At 34.1% G+C, this 21,299-nt stretch overlaps 1 protein-coding gene across 1 annotated transcript in view; it reads right to left on the bottom strand.

Moving 5' to 3' along the window:
- Positions 1-2,320: 2,320 nt before the first annotated feature.
- The window catches only part of DHX36 (DEAH-box helicase 36), a 51,471-nt gene continuing 32,492 nt past the window's right edge, over positions 2,321-21,299 (bottom strand). The window contains exons 16-25 of the mRNA XM_032262847.1: positions 19,028-19,145; positions 18,228-18,326; positions 13,757-13,930; positions 13,525-13,611; positions 12,152-12,235; positions 9,882-9,981; positions 9,702-9,792; positions 6,721-6,841; positions 5,884-6,036; positions 2,321-5,495 (exon numbers count right to left, since the gene is read on the bottom strand). Coding sequence (XP_032118738.1) covers positions 5,310-5,495; positions 5,884-6,036; positions 6,721-6,841; positions 9,702-9,792; positions 9,882-9,981; positions 12,152-12,235; positions 13,525-13,611; positions 13,757-13,930; positions 18,228-18,326; positions 19,028-19,145 — 1,213 coding nt within the window. The 3' untranslated portion in view covers positions 2,321-5,309. The remainder of the gene's footprint in view (positions 5,496-5,883; positions 6,037-6,720; positions 6,842-9,701; positions 9,793-9,881; positions 9,982-12,151; positions 12,236-13,524; positions 13,612-13,756; positions 13,931-18,227; positions 18,327-19,027; positions 19,146-21,299) is intronic.

Below are 21,299 nucleotides of genomic sequence, written 5' to 3'. Positions count from 1 at the left end.
AGGGTTTCACCATGCTGCCCAGGCTGGTCTTGAACTCCTGGGCTCAAATGATCCACCTGCCTTGGCCTTCCAAAGTGCTGAGATTATAGGCATGAGCCATCAGACCTGGCTAAAAGGATGTTTTATTTTTGTTAAACTAATTTAAAATTTTAAAATATTTAGAGATCTAGTATGTTGGCTTCCATTTTTATTCTTATTCCAGACACCACAAAAACATTAGGTCTGTTGTGCCTTTGCTTGAAAAACCAAGAAAAAAAAAAATTGGCTTCTAGAACAAGTAAAAATAATGAAACTCTCTCATTTAACAAGAGAAACAGCCATTAAGAGAAAGTGAGGTGAATGGGAGCTATGGGAAAGATTAAGAATTGAAATATTTAACATAAATATACAGCTAGAAGGGCCAAAAAGATAAAAGTCATCAAGGAATCACTTTTTCATTAAATTAAAGCTTTGTTAAAATTAATTTTATTCCCAGCCATGATGTTCACTGTGTAAAGGTAATATAATATACAAGGACTCAGAAATAGAAAAATACAACTCAAAAATTTATACCAGACCATTAAGATACGAATCAAATTTAAGAACCAGAAAAAAAGGTAGTAACAATTTAAAAGTTCCCTATCATCCACAGTAGATTGGCTCTACAGTGCTTCCATATCAGCTGTTTTCCTTATCTCTGACTTTTCCAATACCAGTAAATATTTTTTCTTATGTCCCATTCTTCACCTCATGACGAATATACAACCTGTTGCCTTCATAACTACGTAAACTGGTGCTAGTCTCTCCTGGCACTTACTAACACTGGCTTAACTCTTACACTGTACCAACCAAATCAAGAGCAGCAGCACATCTGGCCTTTATAAATGTCAAGGAATGTAAATAACTTTCTGGATCTCTAAAATTAATTAGTAATCCTCCTTCTCCCTAGTCAGATAAAGCCTTAAAACCCCCATCATTTGACATATGAGATGAAAAATCAAAACCCACACAGAAATACTTAAGATAACTAAGGAAAACAACAGCAAACAACACAGGGAAAGATGCCTATCATTAATCACTTTAGAAATAAAAATTAAACCCACAATGAGATATGATTCCTCATTCACTAAAGGCTAAAACTAAAACAACAGCTAAAAATACCAGGTACTGGCAAGGATGTGGAACACTTTGACCCACCCCCCACATTGCTGTTGGGAATGTAAAATTTCAGCCAGTTCCGAAAACAGTTTAACAGTTTCTTATACAAACACACTTACCATATAATACCTTAAGCCTAGGTATTTACCCAAGAGAAAGGAAAACATATAACCACACAAAGACTTGTATACATATGTTCATAGCAGCTTTATTCATAACAGCAAAAAAAGGGAAAATAACTCAAATGTCCATCAATTGGTAAATGAATTAACAAACTGTGGTGTGACCATAAAATGCAAATACTAATGAACAGTAAAACAGGCACTAACTACTAATACATGTAACAATATCAGTATCTCTATAGTATTATGTTAAGTGAAAGAACATGGACACAAAAGACTATGTCTGACTCTGATTATCTGAAATTCTAGAAAAGGCAAAACAAACGTGACAAAAAGCAGTTCAATGGGTTGCCAGTGGGTAGAAGTGGGGGCAAGGGATTGACCACAAAGTGGAAAAAGGGAAATTTTTAGGTGGAAGAAGTGTTCTGTATCAAGATTGTGGCGGTGGTAATTACATGACTATGTATTTGACAAAATTCACTGAATTATATACTTAAATTGGTTAATTTTATTATATATAAAATAATACCTTAAAATTTATTATAAAATAATACCTAAAGTTTATATATATCAAAATGGAACAATGGTAACATGATTTACTTTATATACTACATTTCCAACTATTCTCCAGTGAGGATGTATTGTTTTAAAATCAGAACAAAAATCCCATTAAAAACAATTAGCATATTATAAACATGAGTATACATGACCACAATGACTTATAAATAAATACAAACTCAGAGCTAAGAATAGAAAGAAATTTGCCACTATTTACATTGGGTAAAGAAGTACTAAAATATCTCCTAAAGCTTTTGTATAATTCATAACTTTTAGGGGAAAACTTTGTTTTAAAAATGCAGTAAGGATAGAGAATGCCTTTCAATAATTGGTGTAAGTTCATCCAGAGCTTTTCCCCAAATTAATGAATTAGGAAGGTATCACATGTGCTCAATATTCAAAGATGCTTTTGAAAGATTATTCAGTAATTTATTTCTTTTGCTTTTTTTCTGCTAAGTTTCTGTTTCAGGTTTCTTTTTTTCAAGAGTTATTCTCTGTATTGCTCAAAATGATGAAACAAACAGATTTTCCTTAATATCTTATTCTTTAAAACCACAAAAGAACAAACAGTTCTTAGACCTATTTTCTACTCAATAATGCCCTATTTTGTAAACTAAAGAAACAGAATGTAAGTAGCACCTTGGATTAAAATTTCCATCCTGATCAGCTGTACAGAAGACAGAAATTGTAGGTAACAATAACTGCTTTAATCTCTGTGAACACCTCATTAATTAATTCCTCCAGAACATTTTTCACATTCATATGAGAATTAAATATTGGTTTGCAAACACAGAACCAAATAACAATCTTTTTTACAGAATCTCTAAATCCTTTCTTCCAAGACCATTTTGGCCAACTGACTCTATTTAAACTGGATAATCAAAGCAAGGGGAAAAAAAGCACAAACATAAACTTTCTTACAGAGCAAGAAAGGCTAGATGGTCACCTCAACTTTAGAGGCAAATCCAGTGTACTATAATATTGTGACATGACTCTAAGGCCAGAATTCAGTGAGAGACAGATCACTTTTAGAAGACCAGCCAAGATAATGGACTTGGGACATAACAGGTTATGTACATTCCCAGGATTGGGAGCAGTACCCAAACAAGTGCTGTTAACGTATCACTGTAGCATTATCAATACATCCCAGTCATTGTATGATACTCTAACTCCTTTGGTTTCCTTGCATTTATTGGAAGGCACATTAAAATCTGCATTTTTTAGAGTGCAGCAAAATGCTTTTCCTTTTTCTTTCTGCAGCATGTCCAGCACTTTTATACCTTCTGTCAGACATATAGTTTAAAACTCTTACACTGCAAAATCAATAGTATAATACTCAGTGACGGAGAATGTATGTTTCAGATTAATATCCTTTTTAACAGGTTAAAAATACCCTACTAGGGGCTGGGCGCAGTGGCTCATCCCTGTAATGCCAGTACTTTGAGAAGCTGAGGTGAGTAGATCGCTTGAGCCCAGGAGTTCGAGACCAGCCTGGGCAACATGGTGAAATCCTGTCTCTACAAAAAATACAGAAATTATCTGGGTGTGGTGGTGCACACCTGTAGTCCTAGCTACTCAGGAAGCTGAGGCAGGAGGATCACTTGAACCCAGGAGGTGAAGGCTGCAGTGAACCACGATCACACCACTGCACTCCAGCCAGGGTGACAGGGCAAGACACCGTCTCCAAACATAAAACAACAACAAAACAACAAAACCAGCAAAAAACTAACAATAACCTATTAAGTGGCTTAAACGATTGAAGGGTTATTATATCAAAATAAGTCCACATGTAGAACAGTTCTACAATGGGTTAATTCTGAAGCTTACCAGCATCATCAAAGACTCTGGTGAGTTCCATCTTTCCACTGAGCCAACCTCAGTCTATGAGTCCGTGTTCCCTTGTGATCATTAGTTGGCTGCAGCAGTTCCAACTATCAGAGTCAGACAAGACAATGTCCAGAGAGAGCAGGATTTTCTCCTCCAAGTCTATTAGTGAGTAAAACATTTCTGAGACAGCCCCTTGAAGATCACTAGGACATGTTTATGTACTCATGCTTTATCAATTATTCATAAGGAGGATAAGACCACATGTGATAAGCTTAGAACAGCAAGATGCACTCTTGGGGAAAGGGTCCAACATATCTGGGCACAAAAGCTGTGAGGACGGGAACACCTGAATAAGCAAGCAAGAAGTGAAGGACAAAATGGTTGCTGGCCGGCAATCAACAGTATTTAACACAATCTGATAGGGCTGAAAATATAAAGCATGTGTTGTTACACTACCTGCCTTGGCTAAGAAGGTAAGTAGCAATAACAAAAAAGGGTAGACATTACAAAAATATTTCAGGGACAAATAACAACTAAGATTCAGAGAGTACAGGCACTAGCTAACCTATGTGCTTTACATGCATTAATGTATTTCATCCTCACAACTGTTACCTGTACAGTCATCCCTCAGTATCTGTGGGAGACTGGTTTCCAACTTCTACCCCTCAAATATCAAAATCCATGGATGCTCAAGTCCTTTATATAAATGGCATAGTATTTGCATGTTACCTATGAATATCCTCCCGTATACTTTAGATTATTTATAATAACTAATACAATGTAAATACTACATAAATAGCTGTTAAAACTGAATTGTTCAGGAATAACAAGGAAAAAAGGTCTGCACATGTTCAGTACAGATACAACCATTCATTTCTTTTTTCCAAATACCTTCTATCCATGGTTGCTTGAATCCACAGATGTAGAATGCACGGATATGGAGGGTCAACTGTATATTACAGATAAGGAAAAAGAGAAGCCAAGACATTGACTAAGTGACAGACCTGAGACTGGAACTGCTCTCCATTGAGAGACTCATGCTCTCAACTGCTGTATTATGCTGCACAGGGTGATGCAAAAAGGGTACAAGTTTTAAAAATAGTAAAAATATCAAATCAACCAAGCCAAAGATGGAAATGTAGAAACCAATCCAAGAAGTTGGCTGAGATTTAACATGCTACATTTTATTAAATACTGGGCTGTATTACAACAAATTAATTTACTTCCGATAGAAGTTTCACTTAAAAAAATGTGGCTGTGTTCAAATTCTTACTTGACACTGCTTTTTGGCTGAACATTCTATTTTTACTGGTGGTATCATCAGTCATTATGAGCAAAAAGATTAATTGTGTACAACAGAACAAAGGAATTTCTCAAGTGGTACAATACTCAATATATATAAAGGGAATATACTCCCAAAGAGTGGGCATGACCACAGTAGAGTGTATGATCAGAGAACATATTGCTTTTATAGTCTATTTAAGTATATATATAAAATAGCTCCATATAACATCAAGTCATGCACATTGTCTTTACTACCTACTGAAGGTTTCTATCTTACACATGAAAACTAGTCATGTCCCAGTGTTTGGCATCCAGCCAAAATTTAAACTATGATGGAGAATGGCTGTCAAATTGGCTTTTCAGACCACCCCTGAAAAGTTGTCAGCTGTAATATCCATCCTGGAATCGTGGTGGAAAGTTCCTGGGAGTTGCCTTTTCCTGTGTTTTGATCAAGTCTATAATAGCTGACAGTACTGCACAGTCTCTGGATTTAGTGTCATTCCAGTCTACAGGATGAGGACTTTCAATTTTCTCTTGCAGAAGAATATCTAGTTCCTTTCTTAATTCCTAAGGTTGAAAAAATTACACATGTTCAACAAAGGCAGATATATTATCAAATAACATAATAAATGAAACTGATTTACCTGATACATGGAGTTTCACAAGCAATGGCTCAAAAGCTAAAATATTTAGTGAGCAATCAACTAAAGTGTGGTTGTAAGTGAACAACTGAAGTGCAATTAAAATTCACACTGCAATCACACTGAGCCATTCAGAATGGCTGGTTTGTTACCATCTCTAAAAACAATTCAGAAAAACCAGGAATCATTTTTTTCAAAATTATTTGCCCTGCTGAAATAGAGCAAGAAATGTTAATATATATAAACATTTGGAACCAAACCACATGACCACATGCTAACATGTAGATTAAAGATAATTCCATAAAGTCAGTCACCTTAACAAGATGGGCAATTCTTGCTGGAGACTGAAATATAATCCACTCATCTACAGCAATAGTTTCCTGATCATTATCCTTCTGGATGGAAATATCACCTCCAAAGAACAAGAGACAGTATGGGGAAATCTCTGTGCAGTCATACAAGTATATCTGTAATAAAAATTAAGTGAATTAATACTCTCTGGAGTCTGAAAAGATGACTACATAAATTCAACCATATTAATTAATGATTACCTCCCTTCTAAAATATTTATTCACCTGCTATTGTAATTACAGAGATTAATTTGTAAGAAATACCATTTTAAATGAGCCATCTTCTTTATTCAGAGATCATAAGTATCTTCTATTTTTGCTTCAAACTAAGCACTACTCTTTGAACAAGGTATTTTCTGAGTGACAAAACCAAAACATTAATGTAGCTGGTTATTTTTACAGTTTTTTATAAATCATCTCAAACTATTGTTCTAAAGAAAAAAATATAAACAGAATCTCCATATGCTGAACAATACTTATAAGGTATACTGACATGCTAACAATATTCACTACACAATATAAACTCCTGTACCCTATAAAATATACAAATATTTCTTGAAAGCAAGTTCTGAAAGAAAATCATGCAAATCAAGTAAGTGTCCTAATTAAAATACAAAGATCCATCATTACAGACCTGAAAATAAAAAGTATTAAGTTGTTTGAGGGAAAAAGTTACTCATGTCACAGGAGTAAGAGGCAACAAAAAAGAAAAATTTTGTATGTAATTGTTAAAACTATACAATCATAAAAATACAATGAGACTGATAATCAGATCCTTAATTATTTTAAATGTTCACTTACACTGCTTGTTCTCATCTTTAGGTGATAGATAAGCCAGTTGTAGTGAAAGTCTGTTTGCTCCACATTAACAGATTTAGGATGAACAGCAACCAGTCCATCGGTTTTTGTGTAAACTTTTACCCTTTAAAAGAATTAAAATGCAGTTTGTTAAAAAGAAGTCTCCCAGAGAATTTTTTTTTACACTACTTAAAAAACTGATAGAAGGGCTTGGTAAAATCCAAACAAATCCCGGAATATAAAAAAAAACTCCAGAGAATAATTCAGCTTATTTTTGCAAAAAAAAAAATTTATACTTGAGGACAGAGCATAATTTTCTTAAAAATATATGAAAAAATGCTATCAAGTATGAATACTTTAAATCATGTAACTAATCTTCTTGCAGTTATAATTACTCAATATATGAGAAAACTGACAGAATATTATTTTCCTTAATAATGTTAACGTACACTATACCACTGAAGAATAAATAACAAAACAATATATAAAGTAACTTAAGTGATTCATACCAAGAGAAGAATCTATACATTTTACTATGACAATCATGATATAGATAAATAGCCCTTGATTTACAAAATAACTCTGTAAAATTTCAACTTAAAAATTTTACAGATGAATAAAAAATAAAAGTTAAGAATTCTGTTTAAATTCATGTTGACAGTTCTAATTCAATCTCACAAGTCCTAGGTCTTTTTTTTTTTTTTTTTTTTGAATAGTCATATACATTTTATCTCAATTCATAAAAGTCTTTAATATTATTCAACAGGGAGATGTTTAATAATTTATTTTAAATAGTTAATTACCTATATTAAATAAAAGCATAAAAGCTAATAATTCACTAATGTTTCCTATTTGTTTTTAGGAGTGTCTCTTTTGAAGTTTTTTTTTTTTTTTTTTTGAGCGGAGTCTCCCTCTGTAACCCAGACTACAGACTGGAGTGCAGTGGCCTCATCTCAGCTCACTACAGCCTCCGCCTCTGAGGTTCCAGAGATTCTCTTACCTCAGCCTCCCAGGCAACTGGGATTACAGATATGCATTACCACCATGCCCGGCTAATTCTTGCATTTTTAGTAGCGATGGGGTTTCACCAGGTTGGCCAGGCTGGTCTCAAAGTCCTGACCTCAGGTGATCCACCCACCTCAGCCTCCCAAAGTGCTAGGATTATAGGTGTGAGCCACCATGCCTGGCCACTTTTGAAGTTCTAAGAATTCATAATACTTGTACCAAAATCATGAATCAGTTATGAATACTTAGAATATGCATATATAAATAAATAAACCAGAAATTATTTTTTCTCACTTCAAGTCAATTTACCAATGCCATCTTGCAACCCTGCATATCTAGAGCAAAAGCTGGCAATTTTTTTTTTTTTTTTTTTTTTTTGAGACAGGCTGGACTGCAGTAGCATGATCTCCTCTCACTATACAGTGGTGCAATCCTGACTCACTGCAACCTCTGCCTCCTGGGCTCAAGTGATCTGCCAGCTTCAGCTTCCTAAAGTGCTAGGATTACAGGAGTGAGCCACTGTCCTGGCCCAACAAATTTTCATACAGAACCAGATAGTTAATATTTTAGGGTCTATATTTGGGGCTCTATAATTTCTGTCACAAACATTTAACTCTGCTCGTGTAGAAGGAAAGCAGAATAGACAACATGAAAAAAGAAATGGGCATGCATGTGTTTCAACAAAAAAATGTACAAAAACAAGTTTTTGGCCTATAGGTCAAAATTTGCTGACTCCTAGTCTGGACCAAAACAAAGCATCAGTCCAAAGAAAACTACATTTTTTCATAAAGCCCTCCCAGGATGGCAGGGAGGAAAATAAAATGAATTTCAGAGACTCTGTGTTAAGCTACCTGTAAAGTTAGGTACACATTAAAAAAAAAAAAAAATGGCCAAATACTGATTTTGAAAAAGTTACTTAGATCACTTAAAACGTTAATACAACCACAATGATTACAATTAATCAGTTACCCATTACCTGTGTACTTGGAATAGGGTTTCTTGACTTTAGTACTATTGACACACTGTTATAACAACCACAAGTATCTCTAGACACTGCCAAATGTCCCCTTTGGGGGCAAAATCACCCCAGTTGCCAATCATTGCCCAAGAACAATGTCTGCACTTTGGTCTATCTTTAAAGTCTATTTTTTTTCCTGTTCATAATCACAGAATGCCAACTTTCATTTAACATCAGTTTAAATATTTTACATGGTACTACACCATAAATTTTAATGCCCACCTATGGAGATGCATTATAGCATTATAAAACTGCAATTTCTCCATTGCTACTAAAGATCTATATTGTTTACAATATAGCTGTTAGAAAACATTTGAAATTACTTCCTTAAGACACATCTATCAAATTAAAAACTCACTCATCCATGCACTGGGTCAGTGACTATTTTAATGACTCAATACATAATTCTAATCCAGAGTGCCTTCCAAAATAGTAGCAATCATACTATTGGTCATTTGTGACTCTGAGTTTCTCTGTATCCTTTAGCTAGAATGAGCTCATTCTAGCTCATCTTCACTGTTGTCTCCACTTACTACTAAAGACTACCTGTATATACATTATTATACTTTACTTCTCAAAATTGTGAAATTACAATTTTATTCAAAGAGCTAAGTTATCCATTTTATAAGAGGAAAAAATTTCTGAAACAAAATCTACTCTAAGCAATCTCTATCCAGGCACTGGTATTTATTAGCAGGCTGGCTTTTCTAATATCTACATTGGTATCATGTTGTAGCGTTCTTTGTGAATAATGGGTGATCAGAGAAACAATTCCAGGATGTGTTGTGAGGGAAAATAATACCACTGTTGAACACAGTTTACCTTCTTTGAAATGATTAAAAGAATAAGAATATAGCCAACATAAAAGAACACATTTATAATATAAGCCTGGTTACATAAGAGGATTTCAAAAGTTTAAGGAGAGAATTACAAGTAATTCATAATAATCTTCAATGCTTACATTTTTCTTTTTTTACCCAAATTTAGTCGAATTTTAGCAACTTTGGGATATAAACCGGCACAGATGACAGCTTTAATTATCTTCTCATTATCTATGGGAGGTGAGAAGGTAGAGGGAAAAAAGTAAAATACTGATACAACAGACAAAAGATACTTATTTACACTGCGTTTTCTGCTTTACCTGAATTTATATTAGACTCTGGATCTTTAGGATTTCTACTGCTTACAAATCCAGCTCCAAGAAGATGCTCAGCAAACTGTCCTTTCATATTATGCAGCATCTAGGGAGGAATGGTAGCAAATAGAACTAGAATACCTCTCACACATTGCGGATATCAAATATACACTAATACATAAATTGACTTGTAAGCTATCCCTGTTTTATGCAAACACTTTTGCAAACGTGTCTTAAAGTAGGGTTGGCAAACTACAAAAGCTGTTTTTGTCAATAAAATTTTACTGGAACACAGCCATACCCATTCATCTACATGTGGCTCTTTTTGCACTGCAATGGCAGAGGTCATAACTTGTAATTGAGATCATATGGCCTGTACGCCTAAAATATTACCTGACTGTTCACAGAAAAAGTTTGCATGCTGTAAGGAATAACCACTGATGTTTAAGGATTACTCCATTTGGAGTAATACTCCATAAGGATTACTCCAATCTTGTCTGCAAACAAGATTGCAGACACCCACTAAGCATATATACTAATAGAAGAAATGTATCCTAGTAATGGAATCATAATACAGAAATAATTAATTTTATTAATAAAATAATAGCTATTAACTTTAGTTCAATTTAAAGTAAAGTTAAATAGAAATGAAAGTGAATGACCATATGAATCTTAAATTTTCATAACCACAAGAAACATTTCCTAAGGAATTCCTATTAGATATTATGCAACATAAAGTTGGTTATATTTAAGTATATATCCCTTGTATGAAAGATGTGACTTTGGTTTCCTCACCTAATTTTCATTACACCTAACTTTTTTAGACATCTCCTGGTTTTTACTGCCATTATTTTATATTGTTCAGGATAATAATCTTTATATTCTATTTTGCACGTATAATTCCTACCACCATTTTATTAGCTCTATATTTAAATAATTCTAAAGTATTCAACCAACTGATTTAGCATGCACTTTCCATTCTTGAAATCTCCACTGTGGTCTCCCTTTTAATTAACAGCATCTCACCATTGATGGGCATTTCAAGAAGAGCTCAGGGGTATAGTATTTCTTGAGCATGTTGTTGAATGCTTGTTTTTCTTTATACTTGAATTCATATCCTGACAGGACATGACATTCTCAAACACTTCGATTCAGTTACCTTTTCATACTTCTGCTCATTTCATTTTTTCCATTTCAAAGAAATTTTTTTATATATGTCTCTAAATAAACATTCAATTACACAGGATTTCTATGCAGACACTAATATCTACTGTTCTCGTGATGGGTCAGTCCTATCTTGTTGTCTTTAAGATTTTACTTACTGCTTTAATTTTCTTCTTTTTTCAGGTACATCCATGAACTGATTACTTCAAGCTTTTTTCCTATGGCAATAATGTGTTTTTAAGGAAGGTCCATTCTATTTTTTGTGATTTTCTTTTGATCTTCAATTTGTTTTCTTAGCTCAGGAGTCTTTTCATTCACTCTATTGGTTTATTTTCTAACCTTTGTTTTGCTGAATTCACATTCTTATTAGCTATTCCGTATTATGAAACAGTTGTAAGGTGTTTTCTATTGAAACACAGTATTCCATTCTTTTTTTTTTCTTTTCTTTCAGAATTGTGGTGATCCTTTTTTTTCCATTTTGCTAGTGACTGGGCACTTCTGATTTGGTATCTTAGATTTTTTTGTTTACTACTTTGTAGATTTGTTAAAGGTCCAGTATCAGGGTTCATGTCACATAGCTGGAGTGTATGTGTACTGGCAGAATATGAGGATATTTCTATTCCCATTGGCTTCAAATCTCTAGTTCAGTGTAGTCTGAAATGTGATGGCATGCCCTCTTTATTTTGTTCTGTTTTACAAATTCTTGCCTGCAGTGTTTCACTATACTAAACCAGAAAACTTACAGATAGCCATCCTATTGGATACTTTTCAACAGATTTTAGGAGTGTTGGCGAAAATTCTCAGTTGAAATAATCAAAATGGCAACCAGAATGTGGGAATAGGAACAGAAATTGAATCTTACTGTGCTTTGCTGTTATACTCGAACTGGGGTTTCTTTTCTCTGCCGTTAGGTTTATCTTATGTTGTTATACACCTTTACTTGTTCTGTTGCAGTTGATTTAAGAACGATCCCCCATTATTTTGTGTGGATATACAAATATTCACAATTTCTATCTATTTGACTTTTTGCTATAGATCTAACTGTACAAAATGGATACATATATTCTCTAATCTAGCATATATGATAGTTATTGCAAAACATTCACCATTACCTGCAGTGTGTTTGAAGACAGAAAATATTCCCAGCAATAATCCTTTTCGTATCTGAAACCACGTCGCCTAGCTTCTTCCCAGCCCTATAGGGCAAAGAAATGAAGAATCTATTTGTTCCCCAAGACCAAGATTACTGTTGGTTTCCCTCTTTTAGTGAAAGCTTAACCTTTTTCTAATATTTTTCTTTGTAAAAAATTCAAAGAATTTTATAATTGAAAAACTAAAAACACATATGCTTCCCATGATCCTAGTCCTTAAGAGATAACTGCCACTAAAGTTCCAAAGCTTTATACAATTAAGTATATACAGTAATATATTATTTATGTATTTTACACAAAATGGCATCCAAACTGTACATAATACACTAATCAAAAAGAGCACACTATCAAACTGACTTAAATGCTGTTACAGATTTTCAAATTCACAAATTTTCGTTACAGTTTGCTTTTCTTTAGAGGAGGGAAATGGGGAAAAAGGAAAGACAAAGTGACTAAGCTCAAAGAAAAAAACATGAACTTTCCCATAATATGCCATACGAAACAGAATGTAGAGCTAGAGAAAAAAGATACTGCTTCTAAAAACCAAATTACATTTAAATTTTACCAAGATAGGTGATAAATGTACACCTATACACCTGGCTTGTGGGAGCAGAAAATGTCTCCCTAATCTTAATTATGTAGATGATTATGATCCTCTATTACATGCTAAATCTGAATACAGGGTAGCTTATTAATAATAAAGAGAGTGTCAGGAGTGTTAATAAGCCAAAGATACAAGGAAATTATTAAATACAAAATTTTAAAATAAAGCATTTGTTCATTGTTACCAAAAACCACTATTTCCCCAAAACGGTAAATGCAATGAGCTATTACAAAATTGAAAATGAATTATAACTTTTTTCAAATGTTCACTAAATTTAAACATTCTCAGCAATTTACTCCTGATACTTATGATAATACAGCTTTTGTTTTTCTGTTTCTTTAGAGATGGAGTCTCACTGTTACCCAGGCTGGAGTGCAGTGGCATGATTTCAGCTCAATGCAACCTCCACGCACCCAAGGTTCAACCTATTCTTCTACCTCAGCCTCCGAATGGCTGGGATTACAGGCACCCGTCACCATGCCCACTAATTTTTCTATTTATAGTAGAGTCAGGGTTTTGCCATGTTAGCCAGCCTGGTCTCGATCTCCTGACCTTAGGTGATCCACCTCCCTCAGCCTCCCAAAGTGCTAGAATTACAGGCGTGAGCCACCATGCCCGGCTTTATGATAATATAGATTTCAAAAGGTTAAATATGCTCTTATTCTATTATTTGCATTTCACTTGTATAAACTGTCATAATCCAGAACAAGGTATTTTTTTTTTTTTTTACCTTAAATGCATTCACAACTGTTAAGTGATCACTTCTAGTATCCTTTGCCAATTCCTTTCTTCTTGCATCTGCAATCTTTTCTTTTCCCTTAAAAAACAGTAGACATAGGCAATTTAAATTGCTCTGATGCTACAACAGAGAACAGCATTCTAATAAAACGTTACTAAAAAATATATCTAAGCAACTCCTGTTCATATCTAAAATAACTAAGTTTTATTTCCATTTTTCTTACCAATGGAATGACAAATGGATCTTTGAAACTGAGACTAGCAGCAATAGTGAGTACTGGGTCTAAGCAGCAGAACAGAGCTCCAAAAAGAATCATTTTTCCTATATGTGGCTCAACGGGTAATCGTGCCAAGTGGACTCCAAGAGGTGTCAATTCTTCCTGTTTATCCAAAGCATTCTGTAAAAAAAAAGAGTGTGGGTTTAAAACAGACCCTGTAGAGCATTACATTTAAAACAATTTCAGCTTGCTTTAAAAAGAATAACAACTCACTATTCTCTCTGCTAAGCCCAAATGCCTGAATACTGTTTAGCTTGGTTTTTCTCTACCAAAACATAAATTGTGAGGTCAGCAAAGGTTACAAACTTATTTAAACAAAACCAAAATTAATGTACGACTTGGCTTTTCTGTGTTAAGAAATATCAGAAATGACAAACTTTCAGTTAAATAAATAAAATCACCTAATAAAGTATAAAAGTTGTAGGAAAAAACAACAAAAACAAAAGACACACTATTATGCATTTAGAATGAATAATGCATACTCTCTAGGTTCCAGTAGTTTAGGTGACATGAGACAGAAAAGCAAAAGAAAAAGTACACATTTAAAACTGTAGAAAATGAGAGTGACTTCTGCTGATTCCCTAGGTCATCTGGTCCAACCAACCCACTGTGGATAGCTAGAAAAGTAGTCTGAAGATACCATGGAGATAACAAAGAATTACAAGTTAAGGGGTTAGGGAATGACAGACATCTAGGGAGGTGAGTGTAAAGTTTGGGGCCTCTTTTCCTGGCAGAAAGGAACATTAAATCCTTGCTGATAAAAGCTAATCTCATCCCAAGCTTCAAATTTTTATCTACGAAGAATTTTGTAAACAGAATTTCCAGTGCACAATTAAAATAACTAGGCATACAGAGGCAAATGAGAAAAAATAATAAAAGAACCCATAAGCATCCCATCAGACACAGATTTTTCCTTTTCTCTAAAAGAGATCTTAAAAAAAAATAATCATAATAATAAGGGTATTTTCTCCAAAAAATGTCTGATGGGACATTTTTGGAGAAAAAACCCTTATTATTATTATTTTTTAAAGACCTCTTTTAGAGAAAAGGAAAAAAACCATAAAACTCAATTTGTTTTCAGAATCTAGAAGACCTTGATGTCTAAATTTTACAAGGACATCTGAAGAAAAGTAAATAAATACGAAAATTAAAAAAAAACAAAATAATGGCAAATTGAATGCTAGCAAGTTAGGTTCACTCCAAGAATAAAAATTTATTTAATATTTGAAACATCAGTGTAACTGAATACATGTACCAACTAAAGAAGTCATACTATAATCTCATCAGAAGCAGAAGACAGTTGATAAAACTGATCATCCATACGGGATAAAAATTTCTTAGTAAACTTAACGTAATAAGAGCTTACACACACACAACAAATCAACAAACATTATACTCTCAATGACTTGCTGATGTTTTTTCCTTTCAGAAGAACAAAACAAGAATACACACCATCATATCACTTCTGCTCAACACTGTATTAAGAGTCCCAGAGACTTGAAAAAGAATAAATAAAATTGTAATTATTTAAAAATGTGACAGTATATGCAAAAAAAAATCAGAAGTTATTCAAATAAGGGGACTTTACAGCATTAATGAATACAAGTCAGTATTCAAAAAGCAACTTTATTTCTGTATTATCAGAAGCGAAAGATAAAATATTTAAAAGCAGAATCCAAAAATAACCGCTAACCTAGAAGACTGGTGGTATTTTTGGATTCTGCTTTTAAATATTTGAAATCTAAATTATTTTAAATTTTAAAACATCTAAATAAAGACAAATAAAACCAAAACAAAGAAAACTCTAAAATACTGAGACTGAATGCCCAAATAAACAGAGGAATAGATGATGATCCTTTTGTTAAGACTCTATACTGTGAAGATGTCAGTTCTCCTCCAACTGATTTATAAACTGAATTCAATCAAAATCAAACTCTCAAGATTCTCAAATGTATTTGGAAAAATAAAGCACCAGAAAGGGTCAAGACACTCTGTTTAAAAAATAATTTACTATTATTATTATTTTTTTTATTTTTTAGAGATAGGGTCTTGTTCTGTCATCCGGGATAGAGCAGTGGCACAAGAACAGCTTACTGCAACCCTCAAACTCCCGGGCTCATGCAATCCTCAAGAGTCAAGGTATTCTTAAAAAGAATGAAAGGGAGTGATTTGTTCTACAAGAAAGCAAGATTTATCATAAAGCTAGAGTAATAAGACAATGTGATACCAGCTGAGGAGAGAAATACAGGCCAACAGATGAGAAATATGCCTAGAAACAGATACACAAATCCACAGACCTTGACCTACCAAAGACTGCAGAACAAGAAAAAAGAGATGAACTTTTCTATAAATGGTACTCAGTCAATGCTCTACATATGTAAAAACTTCTATTTTTACCTCAACCCCAACACACGTCAACTGCAGATGCATTATAAACAAAAACAATAAAATGTTTTAAAATGTATATTTATGACCTCAGGAAAAGACTTATTAAAGGGCAAAAAGCAATCACCTTTGAGACTGATATATTCGACTGCATTAAAATTAGGAATTTAGGCTAGGAGTGGTGGCTCACGCCTGTAATCTCAACACTTTGGGAGGCTGAAGCGGGTGGATCACTTGAGGTCAGTAGTTCCAGACCAGCCTGGCCAACACGGTGAAACCCCATCTCTACTAAAAGTGCAAAAATTAGCCAGGCATGGTGGCAGGCACCTGAAATCCTAGCCACTTGGGAGGCTGAGGTAGGAGAAAAGCTTGAACCTGGGAGGTGAAGGTTGCAGTAAGCTGAGATTACGCCACAGCACTCCAGCCTGCGTGACAGAGTGAGAGTCTCTCTCTTTGAACAACAACAAAAATTGTTTATCAAGGTGTTAAAAAAAGGAAAGTTGAAAACAGATATGCAATATACAACCAATAAAAGGTTTAGATCAAGAGTACATAAGGAATGTGATGATCTAACAGAAAAACAGACACCAGCAATTTATAAGAGACTATACAAATGAATAATAAACATATAAAAGCTGCTGAAAAATTCAACAATAGTCAGAGAAATGAAAATTAAAATCACTACATACCTACTAGCATGGTTAGAATAAAAGGCCGATTAATCCCAAGGATTGGTGAAGCCACAAAGCAATGGGAACTCTCATCTACCACTGGTAGGAGTTTAAGTGGTCTGCAACTTTGAAAAACTGTTGGGTGTTATCTACCCAACTTGTTCATAGATGTACCTTATAATCCAGTGCACTGGGAAAAACTGAATACTGAAGAATATTCATGCCAGCATGATAAGTAATATCCCAAAATTGTAAATAACAAAAGTGTCTTTCAGTGGTCATAAAATAGGCTAAAACGAAAATAGGCCTGGTGCTGTGAGTCATGCCTATAATCCCAGCACTTTGGGAGGCTGAGGCGGGTGGATAACTTGAGGCCAAGAGTTCGAGACCAGCCTGGCAAACATGGCGAAACCCTACTAAAAATACCCAAAATTATCTGGTTGTGGTGCTACACACCTGTAGTCCCAGCTACTCTGGAGGTTAGGGCAGGAGAATTGCTTGAACCCAGGAGGTGGAGGTTACATTGATCTGAGATGACGCCACTGCACTCCAGCCTGGGTGACAAAGTGAGACTCTCTCTCAAAAAAAAAAAAAAAAAAAAGGAAAAAGGAAAAAAAAAAAAAAGGAAAAAGAAAAAAAAAAAAAAAACCCAAGACAAATAAACCATAGCTAAAAGCAACAATACATTTGAATCTTATAATATTAAATGAAATAATCCAGAGCTCTGTTCTCTCCAAGAACAAAACAATCCACATTCTGTATGGGCTCATGTAAAGTTCATGTAAAGTTCGAAACAGGCAAAACTGAACTCTTTATGAAGATGTATACTTGTATGTTAAAACCACCAATAAAAAAAAAGCAAGCCATTAGTCATGATAGAGGCTATCATTCGGATTAAAGGACAGTGGAGTAATTGAGAAAGGTTAGGAAGGGGGCTTTCAGCATACTGGAAATGTTCTTCTTGATATAAGTAATTACTACACAGTCTTTCCTTTGTGATAAATCATTCAGCTGCACATTTTTGTTCTGTTCACCAGTAGTTAAAGACCAGTAACTTTAAAATGTCAAATTTTGTGTAACCTTAAATCAGGCCTACAGTGAAAAAAAAAAAAATGTGCAGAAAGATCCTAGTGTTTTATGAATTATCACAAAGGTATCATTTTATAACTTTCTAATGCCTTTCTCATAACTTGATAGTCCTAAATTGATAGTCAAATAGCAAATCAAATTTGGCACTGCATATTACTGGTCTACTTTGCAGTAATGAGAGTAAACATATAATTAACTGGCTTACATGCTCTAGTATTCTAAATATAAGTTAGAATTAAAAAAAAAACAAAACAACAAGAAGATGAATTTACCAGCTCCATCAGGTGTCTTATGGAGAGTAACACTGCCTCATTTGATGGGGGATCCATTAACCTACTCAGAAAATAAGCAATTCCACCTAGCCTTAAAATCTAGGGGGGAAGACAAATATAATTAAACACATATAATATTAATACATCAACATAACAACTTAGTCCTGCCTGGGCTGATAACTCAAATAAAGCATCAAATTTACACATGATTTTCAAGTTATTTTACCTAAATGAATTAAAATCATACCTGTATTTCTATAAAAACATGTTGAAAGGCCTATATATATTACTACTTCTATCATCAACTCTATTAATAGGAAAAGTAGCTGGCTAAAATCTCAATTAACAAGTTGATTACCCACTATCTTCAAAGTAAGGTTAACTATATCAAAAGATATAAGATATTAAAAAAATTAAGTAGTTTATAATGAAGGATGACATTTTAACATGTAATAACAGCAGTTAATGTTTACTGAACAATTACTACGTGCCAGGCATTGCTCTAAGAATTCTAGGAGGTTAATTTAATCAACCTGATCAATGTAACAGCACTAGCTTTTCTGGGGAGGAAGCAGGATCCAAACATAGGCGGCCTGCCTCTTCTAGAGCAGCATATAACTTAAAATTGTTTAATATACATTTGAAGGAAGTTTAAATACACAATTTACTAATGCACACACAACTAAATTGTGAGTTAATAATAATTATTTCCTGGAGATTAATACAATACTTTGTTCTATAAAAGATGTTGAAAATGAGATCACTCCCATTTAGTTTCTTCATTCTCCCACCTAATTTACCTTTATTTGTAAACAAAGTTCTTCCAAAGGAGTTCTCAAAATTTCTGGCAGTTGATAGTCATCTAGAAGACTTGCTCTAAGACCATTATACAGATGATAACAATGACCAGGTTGAACTCTGAAAAAAAAAAAAACACACACACAAAAAAAACAGAAAAAAAACACAACAAAGATGGACAGTCATCAATGACATTTTAGAATTCCAGAGAAAATAGCAGGCAGGGAAGTAGCCAATATCTATTTCTTATAAGCCACATCATAGCTAATGTACATAATTATTTTTTCCTTTTTATGAATCATGTATTTCTTCTCCCTGTTTATAAAAACCCTAAACTCTCTACCCTCTTGTCACAGTTTTAAGAAAGACATACAGGCCGGGTGCGGTGGCTCAAGCCTGTAATCCCAGCACTTTGGGAGGCCGAGGCGGGTGGATCACGAGGTCAAGAGATCAAGACCATCCTGGTCAACATGGTGACACCCCGTCTCTACTAAAAATACAAAAAATTAGCTGGGCATAGGGCGCACGCCTGTAATCCCAGCTACTCAGGAGGCTGAGGCAGGAGAATTGCCTGAACCCAGGAGGCGGAGGTTGCGGTGAGCTGAGATTGGGCCATTGCACTCCAGCCTGGGTAACAAGAGTGAAACTCCGTCTCAAAAAAAAAAAAAAAAAAAAAAAAAAAGAAAGATATACAATAATTCCTCCCCATGCCAATAATTTGCTTCCCTATTTCTGATAGATTCCAAATTACTGTGCTCAGTAACAGCAGTCTAGATTAAGGTTAAGAACACTAATCTCAAGTATGCCTTGAGATCAATCACACTGTGTAATGAATCCTGGCATTATGCTAACCTGTGTATATTACTGAAAAACATTTTAAGTACTGCATATTCTAATTAGTGAGCTCTCAGAGGGATGCTAAATGTTTTTGTTTTATGTTTGTAACTAGAGCCTTGAATGATATTTTTTGGACCATGATAAGACTAGATGTGAAGAGGTAACCATATTCACGTATTCTCAAGCAGAATAAATATTTCTATAGGCTCTTGCTGCTACAGGAATAAAAATGAATACTAAAAATCTTAGCTATTTCTGCCACAAGCCTATAAAGACCCAATGTCTACTATATAATATACCTGAACATCTCTCCAATAAACACTAAAATAAGAGTACCTCTATTGAGAGCCATACGGCATAGCTTTTTCTGATCTCCAAAATAATAAGGCTTTGCTAAAGAAATTTTTATCCATGGAGCCTAAAAGACTATTTTCCTTTTAAATTAAAACACCAATTCCACAGTTAACCTCCCCCACAATAATGAGGACAAAGGATTAGTTAAAATGCAATACTCCATTAAACTAGTTCTATTATTGTTTCATGAAACATATCTAAGGCTTAGTATGTTTACTATAAATATATAAAGGTGTGCCAAAACCTGTTCACTATGGTGAATACTTTCTGATCAATATTTAGAGGTGTTGGGTCTACATAGGACAACCTCAGTCTTTCTGGGTCCCTTATCAAGATATTCTCTGATAACCCTCTCTGATTATCAGGAGGGTATACTTCTTTGACTAAACCATGCTTTTGGTTCAAAACCATCAACTATGTAATAAACTGTCTCGAAATCAAATTATACTGAGAGAATGTGCAAAGATTACAGCAGGTTAAAGCTTCATAGATATTGCACAAAGTTAAAACGAGGGGTCGATAAATGGTCTGTAAAGTTTTCTTTCACCTCTCCTTAAGTCTGTATCGAAAGATTAACGGAAATCTCTTGTTCTAACTGTAAGAGGCAAAAGAAAAAGCCATTTCTGCAAGTCCAGATGTGATTCTATCACTCATGTGAAGAACAGTGTAGAAATACTGTGAAGTATGCATTAAAGTCCAATTCTTTGCAAAAGTTCAAGACAAATCATTTTTTCTATCATTAAGAGATATTTTTAATTCTTAAGCTATTGTGACATCAGGAAAAGTACCTTCCTTGTGCTTTGATAACTACTGATGAAAAATCAGGACTGCAATAAAACCCAGTGATTAGGAGGTTAGACTGTGGAGTCAGAATGCCTAGATTTAAATCCTGACTCTGTAATTTAGAAAGCTATGGGACTTCAGACAAGCCATGTAATTTCCCTGTACCTTAATTTCCTTATCCTTAAAATGGATATAATAACCTATCTCACAGTACTGTAGTGAGGATTAAGAAAGTTTGTATGAACCAAGAGTTTAGGAGATGATCTGACATTCATAATGTATTAGTTGCTATTACTATTA

Source organism: Sapajus apella, unplaced genomic scaffold (assembly GCF_009761245.1).
Source record: "Sapajus apella isolate SASKATOON/1434 unplaced genomic scaffold, GSC_monkey_1.0 scaffold4, whole genome shotgun sequence".
Lineage (NCBI taxonomy): Eukaryota > Metazoa > Chordata > Mammalia > Primates > Cebidae > Sapajus > Sapajus apella.
This window is presented reverse-complemented; position numbering and strand designations above follow the sequence as displayed.